General features: G+C 36.4%; 2 protein-coding genes across 2 annotated transcripts; both read left to right on the top strand.

Annotated features, from left to right (window-relative positions):
- The first annotated feature begins 7,011 nt into the window (after nucleotides 1-7,011).
- On the top strand, nucleotides 7,012-9,290 carry si:dkeyp-67f1.2 (uncharacterized protein LOC556106 homolog). The gene is made up of 8 exons (XM_062445166.1): nucleotides 7,012-7,024; nucleotides 7,109-7,219; nucleotides 7,495-7,624; nucleotides 7,707-7,765; nucleotides 8,650-8,706; nucleotides 8,796-8,874; nucleotides 8,956-9,082; nucleotides 9,189-9,290. Exons 1-8 carry the CDS (start codon nucleotides 7,012-7,014, stop codon nucleotides 9,288-9,290), a joined length of 678 nt encoding a protein of 225 aa, XP_062301150.1.
- A 5,263-nt stretch (nucleotides 9,291-14,553) lies between these two features.
- Nucleotides 14,554-15,594, top strand: LOC134006101 (actin-associated protein FAM107A). The gene is made up of 3 exons (XM_062445181.1): nucleotides 14,554-14,741; nucleotides 14,833-14,986; nucleotides 15,484-15,594. The coding sequence occupies exons 1-3, from the start codon at nucleotides 14,554-14,556 to the stop codon at nucleotides 15,592-15,594; spliced, it is 453 nt and encodes a 150-aa protein (XP_062301165.1).
- Nucleotides 15,595-18,544: the final 2,950 nt, after the last annotated feature.

Below are 18,544 nucleotides of genomic sequence, written 5' to 3' on the forward strand. Positions count from 1 at the left end.
GAGCTGCTTCTTCTCAAGACTATTTCTGTCATTTCAATTTTACTCTGGATTTGTATCAGAATATATGTCATTTTGTGTTTTTTATTCATCATTTGTGTAAAAAAGTGATTGAAAATACATTGATGTGTGTATATTGTCAGAACTACTGTAAGTGTCTACTTGTGTTTACCTGGATTTTAATGAAGGTTGGATAGAGTTGTTCTTTCCCATGTTTTTAATAGCCCTGACATGCAAAAACAATAAAAAAAAAAAAAAAGATGCTGATTGATGTAGAATGCTTTTGAAATGTTGCATATTCCAAACTAAAATTGGCCCTTGCTCTAATTGTGTTCACAAATAAACCCTGTAGCTATGATTTTTTAACAGCCTGTGAATGTAACCAACAGCAACAACTGTGTGTTGTTACTGGATGCGAATGGAGGCTGGCTGGTCTTTTCATCAATCTTTCCAAAACACTGATCACACCTGATGAGAGGTTGATACGAGATTGATTCATCATTTTCAGCCTGAGATGAATTGTTGCTTTCACGATGGAAAGGAAAAACAAAAAGAGGAGGCTAAAACAAATAGCATGTATTCATCACACTGTGATTGCTGTAGTTTCAATCGGTGGCTGCCAACCAATTGGTCCAGACAGCATAACAAACTCAGGTCAGACGCAACCGTTTGATCAAAACGTGGGGGAAAAGTGTACATAATTGAGTTTTAAAAGTTGTGAACAAGCCATAACTTGTCAAAAAATATTTAAACACAAACAAAGTGCCAGTATGTGTAGCTGACACTTAACTATGTGTACGTTTCAGAGTTCTATACTTAAAACATTATGCATGACGGAAAGAATCATCATAGGTTCCCTTTATGATAAACAGCCAATGCAAACTATTTGTGTCTATGATGGTTTTAGGTCATGTGACACAGTGCTGCTACATGTTTTGGGGAAGTGGGCGTGGAAACGATGCAAGTCGTTTTGTCGCAACAGGTGAGAGAAACTAGGAAGTAAAACAAAAAGAGAGAGAAACTAGGAAGTAAATATGGCGTTCAGCCCAGGGTCAGGCGGAGAGAATTTGTACTAAAGAATTTACATTTCTCCACGTCTAACGGGGAAATTAGATTACATAGAATCCACTGACTGAGCCTCATTTCTATGGAGGAAGATAATAGAGTGACTCGACTTAAAAGTTGTCCAGGATGTCAGCAAAACAGGTACGTAAAGTCATATGGTCGGATCTATTTAATTTTGTCTCACTGTTTACGTGAACCTGCACGTACAAAAGAACAAACACGTCATTTTGACTTGCTTAAATTCACTGAACTAAAATAAACGCAAGTGCGTCTGTTGACAGAACCTGTTGACAGTTCCTGGAGGAATCAAACAAAGCTGTTAACAGGTAACTGACACAGTAAGCACCACTTGGATTTAGAGAGGGGAGGGGCGGTGTTCTCACTCACTGAATACACTGAATGTCACGACTTTTATTAAACAAAACTCACCATCTAGATATCTGGAGTCATTCAAGTTACCATATCCACTGCTCTCTCAGGGCCATTTTAATGCTTCAAACATAAATAAATTCATAAAGGAGTAATTGTGTCAGACTATTGGCTTCAAATTCATTCATGAGGGTCTCTTTACAGACTGCAGAGTTTGTAGGGAAAACTGTAGATTTTGACATTTTGACTTGACTACTTTTTCCACTGCCGAACCCATTGTCAATTATATCTTATAAAATAAGATAGAGTATCACAAGGGAAGACATTCAAGCCTGCTTCAAATCATAACAAAGCTCAAAACTCAGATATTTCACTGAGGCATTTTTATTTCAGTAAAAATTAGACAGTGTTGTGATTCTATTGAGGCTGCAACCAATGATTCATTTCATTATCGACAAATCTGCCGGATTATTTTCTTGATTAATCAATTATTTTTTCTATGAAATATCAGGAAATAGTGAAAAATGTCTGTTATAATTTGTGAGAGCCGAAGGTGACATCTGGAAATGTTTTGTCTGACAGTCTAAAATCCACAGATATTCAATTCATGGTCATGTATGATGCAGAAAAGCTTCACTTTCACACATTTGAGAAGCTGCAACAGGCAAATGATTATTTATGTTAAATAAATGACTAAAACGATTATTTCATTATTGACTGTTCTATTAATCAACTAATCATTTCAGCTCTTGTTTTTTCAGATTGTGAGTGAGCTGATGAATCAAAGGCAGGTTGATGTGAATATGTTGCAAGTGTGGTGATAAAATCTGTGTCAGTACTTCATCACTTGTTTTTCTGTGCTGACACCTTCTCACCTATGTGATTAATCACTGCTGTTGAATTGTTACTTTTTGGCGTTCTGTGAATCTTGATTGTCACTCCAAAGGCTATTACTAGTACTCTCACCCTCTACTCCTACGCATTACATGTGAGTCTGACATGGTCCCGAAATTCACACCCCTGCTGTTGAACCTTTAGGGTTGCACATCAGTGTGATACATAATACAGCTGTTCCGCTGTCATATCTCCTGCCTGTATCTCCTTTTTATTTGAGCCACAAATCATGAACCGAGCTGCTAGGTTTATGGGCTCTTTAACTATCCCACTGTTAGATCTTATTGGATTCATTTGTCTTTTCAGGTTGGGGAAAGGCTTCACCCTGGTATTATTGCATCAGTGATTTTCGTATGCGTGGTGGCAATAGCTGCTGCTGTATTGATCATCCGAAAATACTGCTTCCCAGTCAAGTAAGCAATTTTAATTAATGAGCCCTAACAGGATTAATGTAAATCATTTGTATGGTGAACACACATCACCCTGGCCTGTCATGTTACTTTATTTCAGTGAGGCAACATACAGATACTCAGTGCTGAGGCGGCTGGAGGATCAGGGTTCAGCCGTGATAGAGGAAGATGGCGACAGGAGGCCCTGCACAGTTGGAGAGGAGTCAGACGAGGTCAGTTCATCACGGCTCTCTTCACTGTAGTTTTCACTCTCACTGTCACCAATACCACAGTACAAGTTGACACAGCTGTAAGCGTCCTCATCACATCACGTCATTTGTTGCTTGCTTTTCTTTTCTGGCGACAGGATCTTCTGGAATAAATCTGTGGCCGCGCTGCTGCTGGTCTGCCTGGGGAAGAGTTTGTTGTGGATGAAATGTGTGATTTTGTTTCTGGATTTGTATTTATGAAAGTTTGAGTCCTTAGCAGTGTTATATCTTTATTCTTAATGTGAAATATTGAGCTCCATGCATTGGTATTGTCACTGACAATGATGGCTCAACCAGATCCTTTAAAGGAAAACTTCACAAGCCTGGAGAATCTCTTTAAAGAGACTCTGAACTTTATTTTGGAGATTTTGAGCTTTGAACCTCTCATACTGTAACATGTCACATGCAATGTTTTTAAAGCTGCATTAACATTGAATCAAAAGACTACAGCTAATGTAAAAAGCCTGCAACTTTTCAGTCAGTTTTCTCCTGTTTTTTTAAAACTTGTTGTATATGTAAATGCATTGTCAGTCAGTATGAGAATAAAAAAAATCTGATTAAGTTTGCTATGATAAAATGCCCTAAATCCAGTAAAAAGGGAGAACATCACTATGTAATTTGTCAGTTGCACATAAATACACATGAAAATGAAAGAATAAATAAACCAAAGAATAATGTGGTTTCCAGAATAATTTAACAACAATAAGATTATAATTTGCTTAAATATGGTATGTGTTACAAATACTAAAACTTTTTTTTTTAAAGATATTGTAGCATAATTTCACCGTCAATGTAATACATTTCATTCAGATTGTGCACTTTTACATTTTTTTCAGTGTGAATAGGTCACAGAACAGGACTGAGTATTATCCAGCAGTTATGAAATAAGTGGCTGTTACAAAGCATCACATGGTGATTTGACATTTCAGATGTTTCAAATGCCCTAATTGACTCGCAGCTAAAAATAGTCCTACTGAAACAGCAGCTATCTACCAGTTGGCCACTTCCCTTTGAAACATATTTTCCTTTTCATGCTAACATTAACCCACTTAAAGTAAATTTGCTTTAGAGATCGGAGGCCCACATACTCTTTAATGGACTTCGAGGCTAAGTGATGTTGCAGCAGCCCAGTGATGTTTTTTTTTTTGACAGCTACATTTACCACCAAGGGGAGAAAAAAAAAGTGAACATCACTGTCACAGGATGCCAGTGTCAGCTCAAACTGATGAATCATTAATCAGAAATCATTTTGCTATGCCTTCCCAATCAATTATTGAAAGAAAGATGAAAAATGTAAGCAATGGAATCAGTCTTTTGTCATCAGTCTTTTCTTGATAGCAGTTTTACGTTCATGTTTTATCACAAACATCCTACGATGGGGTTTGCAGTACAGTTACTGATGACAGAGTGAATGATGTTAATGATGCACACTGTTCGTAAATCATTTTACGTATCGGTGCATTTGAATATTTATGTTTTTAAATTTATTCATCCTGAAAACGGAATGATGTGTTGCCACCTTCTGGATTAGTGCCTGTTTGGTCCAACTCATGACCTTAACGATTTATTTTCTCTCTTGTCTAAAGAGTATCCCCACTTTTTTAAAAAAAGGAAATATTTTATTTATTGTACTGTTTTTGTTGTTTTTTTGTTTTTTAACAAAACATGATGTTTAGTTCCCACAACGTTATTCAGTCCTTTGACTCTGTGACTGCACTGCATTCATTCTGATCAGTAAAGAGTAGAGCACAAAGACCCTCTGCTGGTTCTCTTCATTATTACACCATGCTAAGACTTTAAGTGGTTAATATGCTGTAAACATCTGCTGTCATAAAGTCCTTGTCACGTAATGGCCTTGTGTTTGTGACTATCAAGCAACCGAGAAACCTGTGGTGGAAAAAGTACTCAGATCCTTTACTTAAGTAAAAGTATCAATACCACAATGTGAAATACTTCATTACAAGTTAAAGGTCTGCATTTAAAATCCTATTTAAGTAAAGGTATAAAAGTATGGCCAACTTAATAAACTTAAAATACTGTTTGTTGTGCACAAATAAAAGGATTGTGTCTTATATATTAAATATATTTAATAGTCACTGCTTGGGCAACATTTTATTATAGCTGGTTGAGGTGGAGTTAGTTTGAACTACTTGGTAAGATAAATCTGATAGTTGTGACATGATGGATTGAGTAGGAAAAAAGAAAAAAAATTCAAATCTTTTTCTTTAGTCTTTGCACTTTTGTGCAATATTAGAGAGTTTTATGTTATTTATTTGGGAGAAAATGTCTCTTTGGTGGAACTGCTGACAGCTGACATTTAAAACATGACAAGGAGACATAACTACACTCTTGAGCCAAAATATTTGTTATTGGGTAGGAAATGGAGAGAATTACTGCACCACTGTTCACCTCTAGTCTATCTGTTAATGTATATTAATAGTTTTCAGGTGTCAGGAGAGAAATTGTGTTGCCTTTACTGTGTCTAAGCAACCTGAATTTTACTTCACAAACTTTTAATTCCTGTGTTTAATCAATTTCTTTATTATAACCAAGGTAGGGTTACTTACAGGACTGATTAATTGATATAATCTCAATCGAAAAAGTTGAGTTTAGCATCATTTTGATTATGTGTCATTTAATGGTTCAATGTGCATGACAGTGATGTTGCGAGATTTGTATTAACCAGATCTCAATAAATGAACACCTGTAACAGATTTTGGACTGATGTGTTGCACACTGTTCTTCATCACCATCATCATCAAAACTGAGGGAATATCTCTTGTTCATCCCTCCAGCAGAGGTTTACAAACTTGAAGAATCTTTGCCAAGGAGCACTGATGCAGTTCTGGAGGCCTGTGGTAACCCGACCTTACTGATGACCTAACTCAGACATTCTGTGCCGTATTTCTTTTTTCCTAAATTTGTATGTGCAGTCAATCACGTTGAACTTTGGCTCTTTTACCAGCTACTCACCTTTTTCCTAATGGAAAAAATGACATATGATCATATTGACCACATTAACTTTAATAATAGTATAATATATATGTTATATAATATTACCCCATAGCTCCCTATAGGGAAATGTTTATTTTATTTCTGGGCAGGTGTAAAACTGAACTCAGCTTCAAAGATCAGTAAGGCGGATGCTTGCTGACCTGAGGTTTTAATGTCTTAACTATAATACCTTATGTCTACAGAAACACCATAGACCATATTTGATCTGCTTTGTTGTCTGTGCTCACTCGTAGGCAGGTTTCAGTTGAAAATGTATTCTCAGTAATTATTACATGTATAAACTTTTTGTGCACATAACTTTTATATTTTATGAATTGATTTCCATCTGACTCTATTGAATTTTTACTTTCTTATCACTGTGTATGTGTGTTGCTTGTCATCCTTTGATTCCCCCCCCCCCCCCCCCCCCCCCCCCCCCCCCTCATGGTTTGCAGCATTTGTTGTGTATCAGCAGTTTTGTGCAGATAACTCCACACATCATATGGGATTTACTCAAATTTACATACAAATAGAAAAGTCTGATAAATGACAGTCATTCTTTGAACCTTTTTTTTTTCTTCCATTTACTCATCCTTGAAATATGAAGCCTGTGGCCTTTTTTCTCCTTTTAGTGTCTTTCCTTCTTCAGGTTGCAGATGCTTGTTTGCACACCAGCTATACAAACTCTGCTGTCGCAGCCTTTATTGTGTGGTGCAAACTGTATCTGTTACTGGTCAACACCTCCCCATATTTGACATTGTCAAAGAGAGAAACTTGATCATCTGGTTCACTGTGGGTGTGTGTATATATAATCCCACATCCTGTTTGTAATGTAGTACAAGGAGGAGCACTGTCACATTTACTGCACATTCTAAGGCCGTTCCCACAAGTCATGGTGTTAGGAATGATCAGGACAGATAAGATGAAACCGAAGCTCTGCTGTGTCTTCAGTATTTCTTGTTGATAGGAAGTACTTCCAGTGCATTTGAAAGGTCTTGCTTGAAAGGAAAAGAGAGCTGTGATTTGTTGCAGACATGAGATACCGAGGTGAGAATTTTCTTTATCTAAAAAACAGATAATGTTGATTCTCTGGCTGCTCATTTACATCTATATGCACTTTGTGGTTGACAGCTGTTTTGCACTTTGCCGCTATAATTGCTGTCCTCCTTATAACATGGGGAATCACAATCAATTCACCTGACATACACGAGAAAGCAAGAAGGGTCCTTGGTGAGATCATTTTTTTTATATTAAATCTTAAATCCTGAGCTACTCTTTATTTTCCTCATCTTAATAATACTGTCTCCATTCTGTCGTTTTAGGGATGAATAATGCAGATCAAATCACAACAAAACTCAAAATAAGTAAGTCAAATATGCTAAATTTGTGGTTAGTGGTTATTCTCTCTGTCATTCAATTATGGTAGAATTAATCTTTATGACACATTTACTGACTGTTTTTCCACCCTCTTGATCATAAATGATCATAAATGCTTTTTCAAACACTCTGTTCTGCAGTTGCAGCAACATCTGCACCTGTGCCAAAATGTGGCCTCTCCAAGATCTGTCCACCTAACCATTTTGCTCTACATATCAAAAGTGGAGCAGCCAATGTTGTTGGGCCGAGGATCTGTTTTGAGGGTAAAATGTATGTGTTTATGTGTTTTTTCCTGAATGAATGAAATACTGGGGCAATGCAGTGAATCTAAACTTTATTGGTATCTCAACAGCATTATAGGGCATATGCTGAATAATGTGGGACCAGGATTGAACATTGCTGTCATAAATGGTGAGTGAAATATTGTCTGATACCTCTGTAGCACATTGAGAAACAGATCTATAAAGTATACGCTTAACAATTAAAAGATAGGTTCACAATTTTTTCAAGTCTGTCTTAAAACAAGTCATATCAAGTGGATATTTGGAGTTCTGCCACATTTACAGTATTTTTTTTTTAGCATCAAATCCCTCTCAGTGTTTCCCTGTTGAGCTGCAGTGGAAGTATTGTAACAAAAAGAGGGACTTGTGCTGTCTAAGGATTTCTACTTGATTTGACTAATTGGGATGGCTGAAGCTTCATATTAGCTTCAGATACACTTTTATAATTTTTTGCACAGAATGAGGCATGTGTACTTTGACCCCATCACTTAAATTGAAAGTGCATTATGAAATGATCTTAAAATGACCAGTATGAACAGGATGAATGATAATGGTCAGAAAATATTTCATTGTTCATGTGGGCACCTGACTAAGACAGACTTGAAAAATTCCTACTTTAATCCTTTAATCATCCTTTAATTTAATATACTTTTTAAAAAATATGACTTATAGAAAATAATATATTATTAACAGTTTTGAGCTGTAGAGTAATTCTGTAACATTGTAACAGCAGTTGACAAAACAAGGACACCATAATTTATTAGCTTTTGGGGCTTTCTGTCATATTACATGATCCTCATTAGGAGATAGGATTTGTTTAGAAGTAAAGCCCTTAAAATGGGGGTATCCCTTAAGTGCTAAAGAAAACCCATTGCCCATGAAGTTCATGTGATACAATAAAAAGCTCCAGAATAGCTAATAAACAGACCTTGAGGGGAGCCGTTATGTTTGCATTTTGTGTGAAATGTCTATAATACAGTTTTTTTGTTTTTTTTGTTTTTTGTTTCATCTTAGGTGAAAAAGGAGTTGTGGAAAAATCTGGCTATCTTAATATGAAAATTGGTAGTAAGTGTTCTGTTTTTTAAAATCTTTTAACCTTGTTTTCATTCAAGTCTATTGTAACCTCTAACTAATGGTAATAACTTTAACATAAGGACCAGATGAGATCCTGAAGTACCTGAATGACATTAAACCTGGAAGGATTGTTATGGTGGCATCATTCGATGACATGACAAAAAAGTAAGCCCAAATCACAACGATTCAACAGCTAAACTCATTTCACATTACAAAGTCTGACCTTTTTGTGCTTCTTTGTGGCAGATTGACAGATGAAATAAGGGAGGTATTTGTCAGAATGGGAAGCACTTTGATCAAGTCTGTACGAAGCAGAGATAACTGGGTGTTTGTAGGAAGAGCAGGGACAGGAAACAGAAGCTCCTTTGAGAAGGTCAGACCCTGACACTGCTCTGCAATTATATTTATTCTGTTTGTTTCAGTAAAAAAGCATGATAATTAACTGAAAACTGATTTCTTCTTCATTGTTCACTTGTCAGCAAGCTGTTAATGATGAGAAAGCCAACATGTATGAAGGATGGCCTATGACGGTGGAGGTGGGTGGCTGTTTCCCCCGAGGCGCTGACGGACAGAAACCTTGAACGACGTGTGATGGGCTGGAAAATATGATTAAAGTTTCTTTTTTATTGCTTTTCAGGCTTTCAGGACTTTTCTCTGCAAATGAGATTGCTCCAGTTTTACACCTCAAACGTGTCAATTTATTGCATTTAATATTCGCTTAATGTTTTTATTTTATTAGTGTGCTCGCCCAGCAGTGCACACTCATAAACTTGTACTTCTATCATTATTCTTATTCTTATTTCTTCTTCTCCAACTTGCTTATACTTCTTTGATTCAAACTTTAAAATATTCAGCTTATGTCTTACATCTGTGCCTCTGTTCAGATGTTTTATATCTTTTACACTTTTGAAAATATTCCACTTTTTTTGCTCATTCAAATTAAACTTTGAACATTTTGCTCATCTTTTAGACCTTTTCAGCTTCTCTTCAACCTCTTCAACCTCTTCATACTCATTCATGTTTTCACCCAGAAACATCATTCAGACTTTTTACCAGCTACCAGCCTTTGTACTTTATCAGAGCAGTTCAGCTTTTTCTTACCTTTCATAGTTTTGTGCTCTTTCCAGACCTTCATGAGAGATTCAGCTGTCTAAAACTTTAAATCAAAGTGTTGTCATTACTTACATTTCGACAGATTTCACATGTTGCCTGTCGAGTGACATTGTCGTTCAGTTTAAACACTTGAACTGCCACTAATGCCTCTCTGGTTTCTACTTCACCTGACACTTCCTGCTCAGTTCACCTTCACTTCAACTGGCATGTCAACTCCTTTCAGTGCTTGAACTTTAACTCCTCAACTCCTTTCAGCACTTTGGTTTCAACTGGTACTTCAACTTCCACTGGCGCTGACACTTAAACTGATAATTCATCTTCATTGACTTCTTCCAATTACAGTGAAACACATCATTTTTAACCGTTATTTCATTGTGAACTATTTAAAAAACACAGTTTATTCAACTGTATAAAATGCAAAATTGTCATTCTGTCACTTGTCACTATTTTTTTACCATTAAAGGTGGGTTTTTTTGTGTATTTGGGGGTCTTTTTTTCATCCCAAATTAATGGTCTGAGGACACTGGGTGTCATATATTATGTCGCAAATATTAAAAAATCTTCTGAGGCAAATATCATTCGTACTTTTTAACTGTATGAATAAATAAACTTGACTTGACTATTACTGCAATAGTAATAGAGTATGCAAAATAAAATCAGTCAAGTCGTGCGTTATAGTGCTACTGTAACATTTTACACTCACAGTGGAAACTGTAATGATCCAGCTTCTTGGCCACAACAAACAGGAGACACACCATGTTAAAGTTTTAACCAAAAGATGAGTGATGTGGTCAGTGGTGTGTCAATGGGTGGGGTGTGTGTGTGTTGTAAGGTGTGAAACAAGGTATAAGGGTAAACAGCATACATGTTCTGTATCTATTACTGGAAGAACATGCCAAAACATTTGTCTCACTGGGATAAATGAAAAGCATTTCTTCTGATTCCTGGGAAGTCACGGATCATTTGTCATTTCAAGACCAGGTGATATCTCATATTTCACTTTTTTCAGTACTTTCCAAGAAGGAAGTCTTCTTTCTTTTCTCTTTCTCACATCACTTCTCAATATTCCCTTTCTTATTTGTTCCATGCTGTGGCACCTTGCACTTGCTGTACTATATTCTTTGAGCACTTTGGGCCTACTCTCAAGGGAGTTTCCTCTCTCTGGCATTTTGGGTTGGCGGAGTAGAGAGGGAGAGAGAGTAACCTCAGATGATTGTTGAAACTCTGTCCACTGTGAGCCCGGGAGGGGTCTGTGCAGATACCAATCTGGATTCATACTGAGGACATGGGAGTCACTCATGGAAAGAAGGTAAGAGTGTTTCTTTTTTCACTGTCAGGCAAAGCACTCAGGTAAACTTCTTGAAGTCTAATTATAAGAAGATCCAGTGGATGTATCCATGTGGCGAATATGCACTACTTCCTTGATACACTCTGTTCTTGAGAGAATTACTGTAAATTTTAGGATTTTCTGTAATAATAAACACTGTATTATTTGTGTATACTTTATCACAAGGAAGCTTACCTTAGTTTTCCTATTTTGTTGGTTTTCCTGGCATGCTTTTTCATTCATTTCTGAAACACAGCAAATGCTCAAACAAAACACAGGTCATTATCCAATAAAAAAAGCCTTGCCAACACTGAAAAGTAGGCCTCGGAGAGTGTTTATCCCGTCATGTCCTATTAATTCTTCTCCACACAATATCCACTGTGTGAGATTTAGCCAAATGGCAGGGGTCTCTGCTCATCATCCAAACAGCCCAGCCAACAGCAGAGTTTGTCATTAAAATGTAGTCTAAATCTAGTTTGCATTGTTCCTCATTCTTACCATTCACTGTCATACTGGATGCTGTTTTTAGAGTAGATTTAGCACTGTCACCTAATATTTTTTGTAAAAAGGCCAGCCGTGGTGTGGCTGAAATTGAAATGCAAACAAAGGCTATAAAAAATTTATTTCTGCCATGTTGCATTTAGCTACATATTCATCTAACATTTAATCAAACACTAAAAAACAGAAAGGAAACAAGTGAAGCAGTTTATACGACAGTCCAGACTGAATTCCACAGGGCAATCATTCTTGTCTTGACTATTAATTCTGCTCCAGCAAGTGAGTACCTCACTGGGAATCAAACTGTGTTTTGTTTGATCCTGCCATTAATGAGATGGCAGCCTTCCACCTCACCACTAAGGGCACTCGCTTCACTGGAGATGTGGAACCAGAGCCGACACTTTGTTTTGTGTGTCAGCATCATAATATGGCTTTGTGTGGTTCACCGCGCTCACTGACATTTGCATGAAATTACATTGTTGCCTGGACTAGGAGAGTTCTATATATATTTTGATAGCTATCGTGATTCACATGATATACTTTTTTCATTATACACACTATTTTGAAACAAAAGGAACATGTTTTATGGATAAGTTAGTAACAACTACAATATGAATCCATTTGTATCCTATTTCATGTCATTTGTCTTTTTTTCTGTTGACAGAGAGATCTTCAGTATTTTCCAGGTAGAAGTGAGACACACCTGAATGGGTCAAGTGAGTTGATGATACTGTTCATTTTTGTGTCACCTTGTAATTACTTGTCTTTCTTGCTGTATTTTCAGTTCAATCTAAGTGATGACTGAAGAGATTTCCGACTTGCTATTCGTCAGACTAGTGTTTATGTATTCATTTATTACACTTCCAATGGCTCTCTTGCTGTTAAGGAGTATGGTATCAGCCACTAAGCCGCTTTGCCATCTATAAAGTTGATTATTATCATCATCATTATCATAAAGAGGCAGTTTAATCTTGTGATCAGTTGTGTGACTCGGTGAAGACAATGAAAGGAGGTAGGAGTGATATGGATGGTGCTATAAAAGCACACTGTAGTTGTTTGCAGTAGACATTTTTACTGTTTGTGACACGTGTCATTAAAGTCTAGAAAGGTGAGACAGATTTCGTTAAGTCATTCAACTTTCATGGGGCTGTCGATAAACCATTTGCCCAGTAATGGTCAACATTCAAGTCTCTAAACTCATTTCAGGTTCAGGTTTTACAACTGATCTTACTTTTGATCATAAAGACTTGAACGAATCTCTACAGATGAAAATGCTGCAGGTTTATAGACTGCTGGACATCCAATTTTTGGAGACCAATGAAGTATTTTATAAGTTGCCTTACATTTAGTGTCTTGCCAACAAGAATATTTATATGCCCACATCTATCCATTATCTAAATGGAGAACTAATTGACATAGTATAGCACTGTAAATTCTTGTGGCTTTGAGTAGACAGCAGATTGTCCTACAAAACTCATACTCAACACCTCGCTCAAAAACTAAAGGTTCAAATTAGATTGCCTTTTCTTTTTTCTTTTTTCTTTTTTTTTTTGGCCCACCACCACCCCCCACTTTTGGAGGACAAATAAATAAATAAATAAATAAATAAATAAATAAATAAATAAATAAAAAATAACAATAACAATAATAATAACAATAACAATAACAATAACAATAACAACAATAATAATAATAATAATAATAATAGAATAAATAAGAGGGGAAAAAAGAGAAAAAAGAAAAGAGATGTGTTGCAAGGTTCTGTGGAATTGAGATCACCCTTTTCTTTTTTTTAAACAAAAAAACTCAAAATACAATCTACTGTCCACAGTGGATTACGGAGATATCTTGTATGCTCCCTGCTGCTCCCACCACCCTTAAGTCACTGGATGCTTCAGTGCCATTCAATTCATTACCCAAGACAGTTATACTCACAACTGTGAGCTGTGAGTTATATGAAAATGTTGGATGACTGTCACTGACATCTAGAAGGTATCAGGTACTTGTTTCTTCATTTATAAGGCCTTGCTATCTAAGTTATTTAACATCCTTAGTTGAGCTCAGAGCTAATAACCATGACACCATATCACAGAGCAGGTTGTTCCTCATACTGTGCACCTTAATACTGGAATAAACTGCAACACAGCATGAAATTAGAGATGTGTTTATCGGAGGGACTCAAAATTAAGATTTTTCAAAATGTTTGGGATTTTTTTAAGTAGTCAGTAGTGTCTCTGAGTGTATATAAATGATATGAATGAACCATCTTATTGTGATCCTGTGTATAGGTAGGCTAACGCTCAGATCTTTAGATTTCCTAAAAAAATAAAACTTATAAATAAAACATAAATGACATAAAAAACATAAATGAGAAAATTAAGTATAAAATCACCTTGATGGTCCGCTAAGTTTATTTGGCAGTCCCTGAGATTTCCATGGTGTGACTTCATCAAGGATACCTGAAAATAATGTGCCACCAAGGTTCCTGGTTCACCAAGGCATTTTGAGTCTGTTTGAGACTGTACAGTTGTGACATCAGTGTTTGGGGAAACTCATGCCATCCATGTACGAGCATTGTTGTGCAACATAGACAGTTGCTCTGACTAACTCAGCTTGTGTTTGCATATGGTGTGCACTCAAGCAATCTAGGGTTGGAGAGAAACTGTAAAGTCTACAGCTTATTTTCCACAGCAGGGTTGTGTCATAATTTTTAATCAAATCAGTGAGACAATAGTCTACAATAATCTGTGTTCCTACCATATGATTTTCTGTGCAAATTTCCGTCATATTTAGAAGTGCATCATTCACCATTATACTGAATTGTAGGCCTACTTTCATCCTGATGGTTATTATTTAGTAGGTACTGTATACAGTTGTTGCTAAGTTTTTCTCCTTTGGTCTTAGTAATGCAGACACACCAAAATGAACAGGAAGACCGATTCCCAGAGCTTCAGGCTGTTCCATCCCAGCAACAGAGTGAGGACTGTCAGGAGCAGAGCAGTAATCTCATCCGACCCCAAAAACCTCTCAATCCTTTAACTGCCTCCAAGAGCCACCGGGAGCTCCACAAAGAACTGCGGATGACCCACAAGAGGTTGGACACACTGACAATTGTAGACACTGATAGACAATTCAGTCTCCATGTTCAAAAAGATAACAGTGTTTCTGTGTATATCTGTCAGTAGAGTGTCTCAAGAAGGGAGGACTGAACTCCAGAGAGCTTTAGAAAAGAGGAAATGGGAACAAAGGGTGAAAGCAAGCAGGGAGCAAGACGAGGCAAAGAAGAACCGATCACCACTTCATCAAGAGCTGTTGAAAAGACATCAGAGGCTAGACAAGGTAACATAAAAGACAGGTTTTTACATTTTTCACAAATATTCTTGTCACATCTAATGGGAAAACATCATAATAGTTGATATTAGGAATAACACAAGAAAGCAACATCTCATTTATCATTTTATAATATAAAAATGTTCAGTATTTCCTCACAGAAGATGGCATTCGTGTATAAGGTACCGTATAAAGAACTATGTATCATGTTGTTCTACACTTGGCCAAAGGAGGGCAGTGCAGACACTGAATTTCAGTCTTGGCTCTTTGACCAACTCGTTTTAATGCCTCTTGAGTGTACAAACTATGTGAACTCAAAGACGTCACATGTAGAGAATTAACTATGCTGCTCTATTTACAAAGGTTTTGCCGTTGTATTATGGATTAAGGATGGTGTGAATCATTCAGGCGTTTGGGAATTAAACAGTAATCTTGTGAAAATGGTGCCTGGTCACTGCAGCGACACATATGAGCTCTAAATTTAAGTATGTTTTCTTGTTTTTCAGCTGGAGAGCAGCAAAGGGCAACAACAGGGTGAACCAGAGTTCCTCCGAGTCAAAGAGAGATTGAGAAGAACTGCAGTGTTGGATGCAGGAGAAGAAAAGCGTGAGAGTTAAGATAAATGATTATATTATATTGAGACATGAAAGTCTGAGCTGTTGGAGCAGTGTTCAGTGTCCACTGTTTAAAACCTGTTAAATGAATAGATGAATCAGTATTCATGACCATTTTCTTAAAATTCTATATGGCTGAATTAGACAGCTGGATCATTATGTAGACAGTGCTTTATACTAAAGTGATTATACTTAAACTTGTACATGTAACATGTCACATACACGTGTAACATATGTTTTTCTCCATCCATAACCTTTAACGTGATGGATGTGTTGTCAGTTTAAGAGTGACAGAGCCTTCTTCAAATACAATTTCACAATGTAGTTTTTGGGTACTTGCTTTAAGTTTTCCTGCACTTGTCATTATTATCTTACAGCTAAATTAGGTGTGATTTATATTGTGATACTGGAAAGTGAGCTATCATCAATACACTAGTCAAAAAGTCAGGTATATTTGAACGAGGTATCAAGAGAACGTTGACATGATGTCTGGTATCGTGACTGATGTCACCACTGAGAATTACTGTAAATTTAAGATTAGCACTAAGGTAACTCTTGTGTCCTTTGTGTGCCTTTTGATAATGTTTACATTAAATAAATGAACATGAAACTAGAATGTTTCTCATTACATAAGTGCGTTTGCGTAGTAATGAACATACAGTCAAAGTGAAAAAGAGCAAAGAGAAAAACAGAGTAAGGTCTCAACAACTAAGTAACCACATGTAAAAGTAGTTATTGTGAACAGGTACTTGTATTAAAAGATAATAGATTATGCAAATGAATATATATCAGAGGAATAAAGCTGACATATATCTTTATCTTTTAAATTGTGAACATTGAATAATCTTCATGGGGCGGACTACACACCTGAATATTGTAATGATATATTGCAGTATTTTTTGAGGCTGTTAAAGTTACTTTGCTTTGCATTTTGCATATTGTTCCCTTGGTCTGACAATACTGAGTATGTGATAATATAAGGAAAAAGTAAAGTAGTGCAGAAACTTTGCTGGCCAATACTTGTAATCATTTTATATTATAGTTCACCTGTACTTCACACACAACAATACCTTCTTTGTACCCTGCATCTAAAATGTAGTTGTAGTATAATGACAGAACACACAATGCATAGACAAGGAAGTTTTATTTCATTTCCTGCAATCATTTCTCTGTGGGTACAAATCATTGTATTTTCTTACAGCTTGTTCAATAACCCATGATGCATTGCATCCATACATTTGTAGCTCAAAACAGCTTTACAAAAAAGGATATACAATATATACTTATATTTATATATATAATATACAGGTGTTTCTTTATGCATTTAGATGTGTTTGTAATGGGTAAAACAAGTTGTTGTTTTTTTTTTAAAGAAGAAAAATAAAAACAGCCAAGTGGAAACAAATCCCAGGTAAGGTTCAACATAAGGTTATTACCAGACAAATAATAGCCAGTTTATCAAAGTCATCAACATTGGCTATCTTACAGTTAACATGAAGCCCTTCACACACAGTTTGCATATTTTCCACAATTACAGTCATGTAAATCCAGAGTGATTGCCTTCTTTTACTGTACTATGGACAAGTATGTATCAACAATAGACTGAGGGTACTGGTTTCAATGTGTGCAACTACATGTATTCAAATTCAACAAAATATTGTATGAATGGGTTGGCTCACTACAGCCAACTAAAATACCGCATTATGTCATGTGCCATTATGTCATGTGACCTACCTTAAATTAATAATGGTATGGTATGATTAATATCAGGATTTATTTAAGTACTGTCTGCCAGTTGTCACAGGGAGAATTTTGTGTCATTCATCTTTTCTTACAGAATTGCAGCCATACTCCATCTGAGTCAGAATTGCAGCCATACTCCATCTGAGTCAGAATTGCAGCCATACTTCATCTGAGTCATGTATTAAAAGTTGATGACAGATCTGAATCTACAGTCAAACATTCCCACTTCAGTGTATGGCTTTAGTACTGTAGTTCATCAGAGGTTTAATGTAGACCATGCACACTGAAGGCTACTCCCATTGCAAACAGATGATGTTTCCAGCACTCTGATCCTTTTTTTTAAATGTTTTGTTCTGTGGCACCTGTGTAAGAGTATGATATGTTTTTACCTGTGCCTGGGTATTAGAGAGAGAAAAAAGTATTTGATAGATTCTACATAAACAATGTAACTGCACAACAAAACACTGAAAAAATTTGAGTTGTAAATAAACATAGTACAGGAGAAATGTCACTCAGGTAGAGACTTGACCGTCATAGTCAATGCAAATGATACAGTAAGTCCACTGTGCTGTGTTGTACGTTGTCAACAACATTACTTCTGGTGTTACTCACTTCACATTATATAGCTCAAAATTACAGTATTACATCATTTTCAATACAACAGAGTAATAATAATCATGTGTCTTTATACTAATTGATCATCATTCATGTAAACATATTTAACCAGGTCATGCAAACAGTAGACCAAAACTTCTTCCACTAGAGGTGCACAGCACAGAGCAGGCAGAGCGCACAGACTGAGATCCCTCTGAGACACTGATTGACAACATGAGAGCAAGTGCAGGAAGGTCAGATAACTGTGATTTACAGATTTATGGGGATCTCAGTTTGAGCCTCTAACAGAACAGCCATAAAACAAAAACAAAAAAAGTCTCCTTTTGATATTCATACATTTCGATGTTTTCCCAAACAGAAGCATGCAGACACTTCAGGTCAGAACCACTCTTCACAAACCCAGTCTGAGCCAGAATATAGAGTCCAAAAAACCTCAGAATCACCCTTCCCTTTCAAGTATCTCCTCTCCAAAAAGGCTTTAAACAAAAGGAGTAAATACTTATAAAAGACAGAAACACTTAATGACATTATGAGAAGAAAGACAAGAGTGGTCAACCAGAATGAATGGGCAGGTGGTGCCGGCAGTGGAGATGAA

Source organism: Scomber scombrus, chromosome 3, assembly GCF_963691925.1.
Source record: "Scomber scombrus chromosome 3, fScoSco1.1, whole genome shotgun sequence".
Classification (NCBI taxonomy): domain Eukaryota; kingdom Metazoa; phylum Chordata; class Actinopteri; order Scombriformes; family Scombridae; genus Scomber; species Scomber scombrus.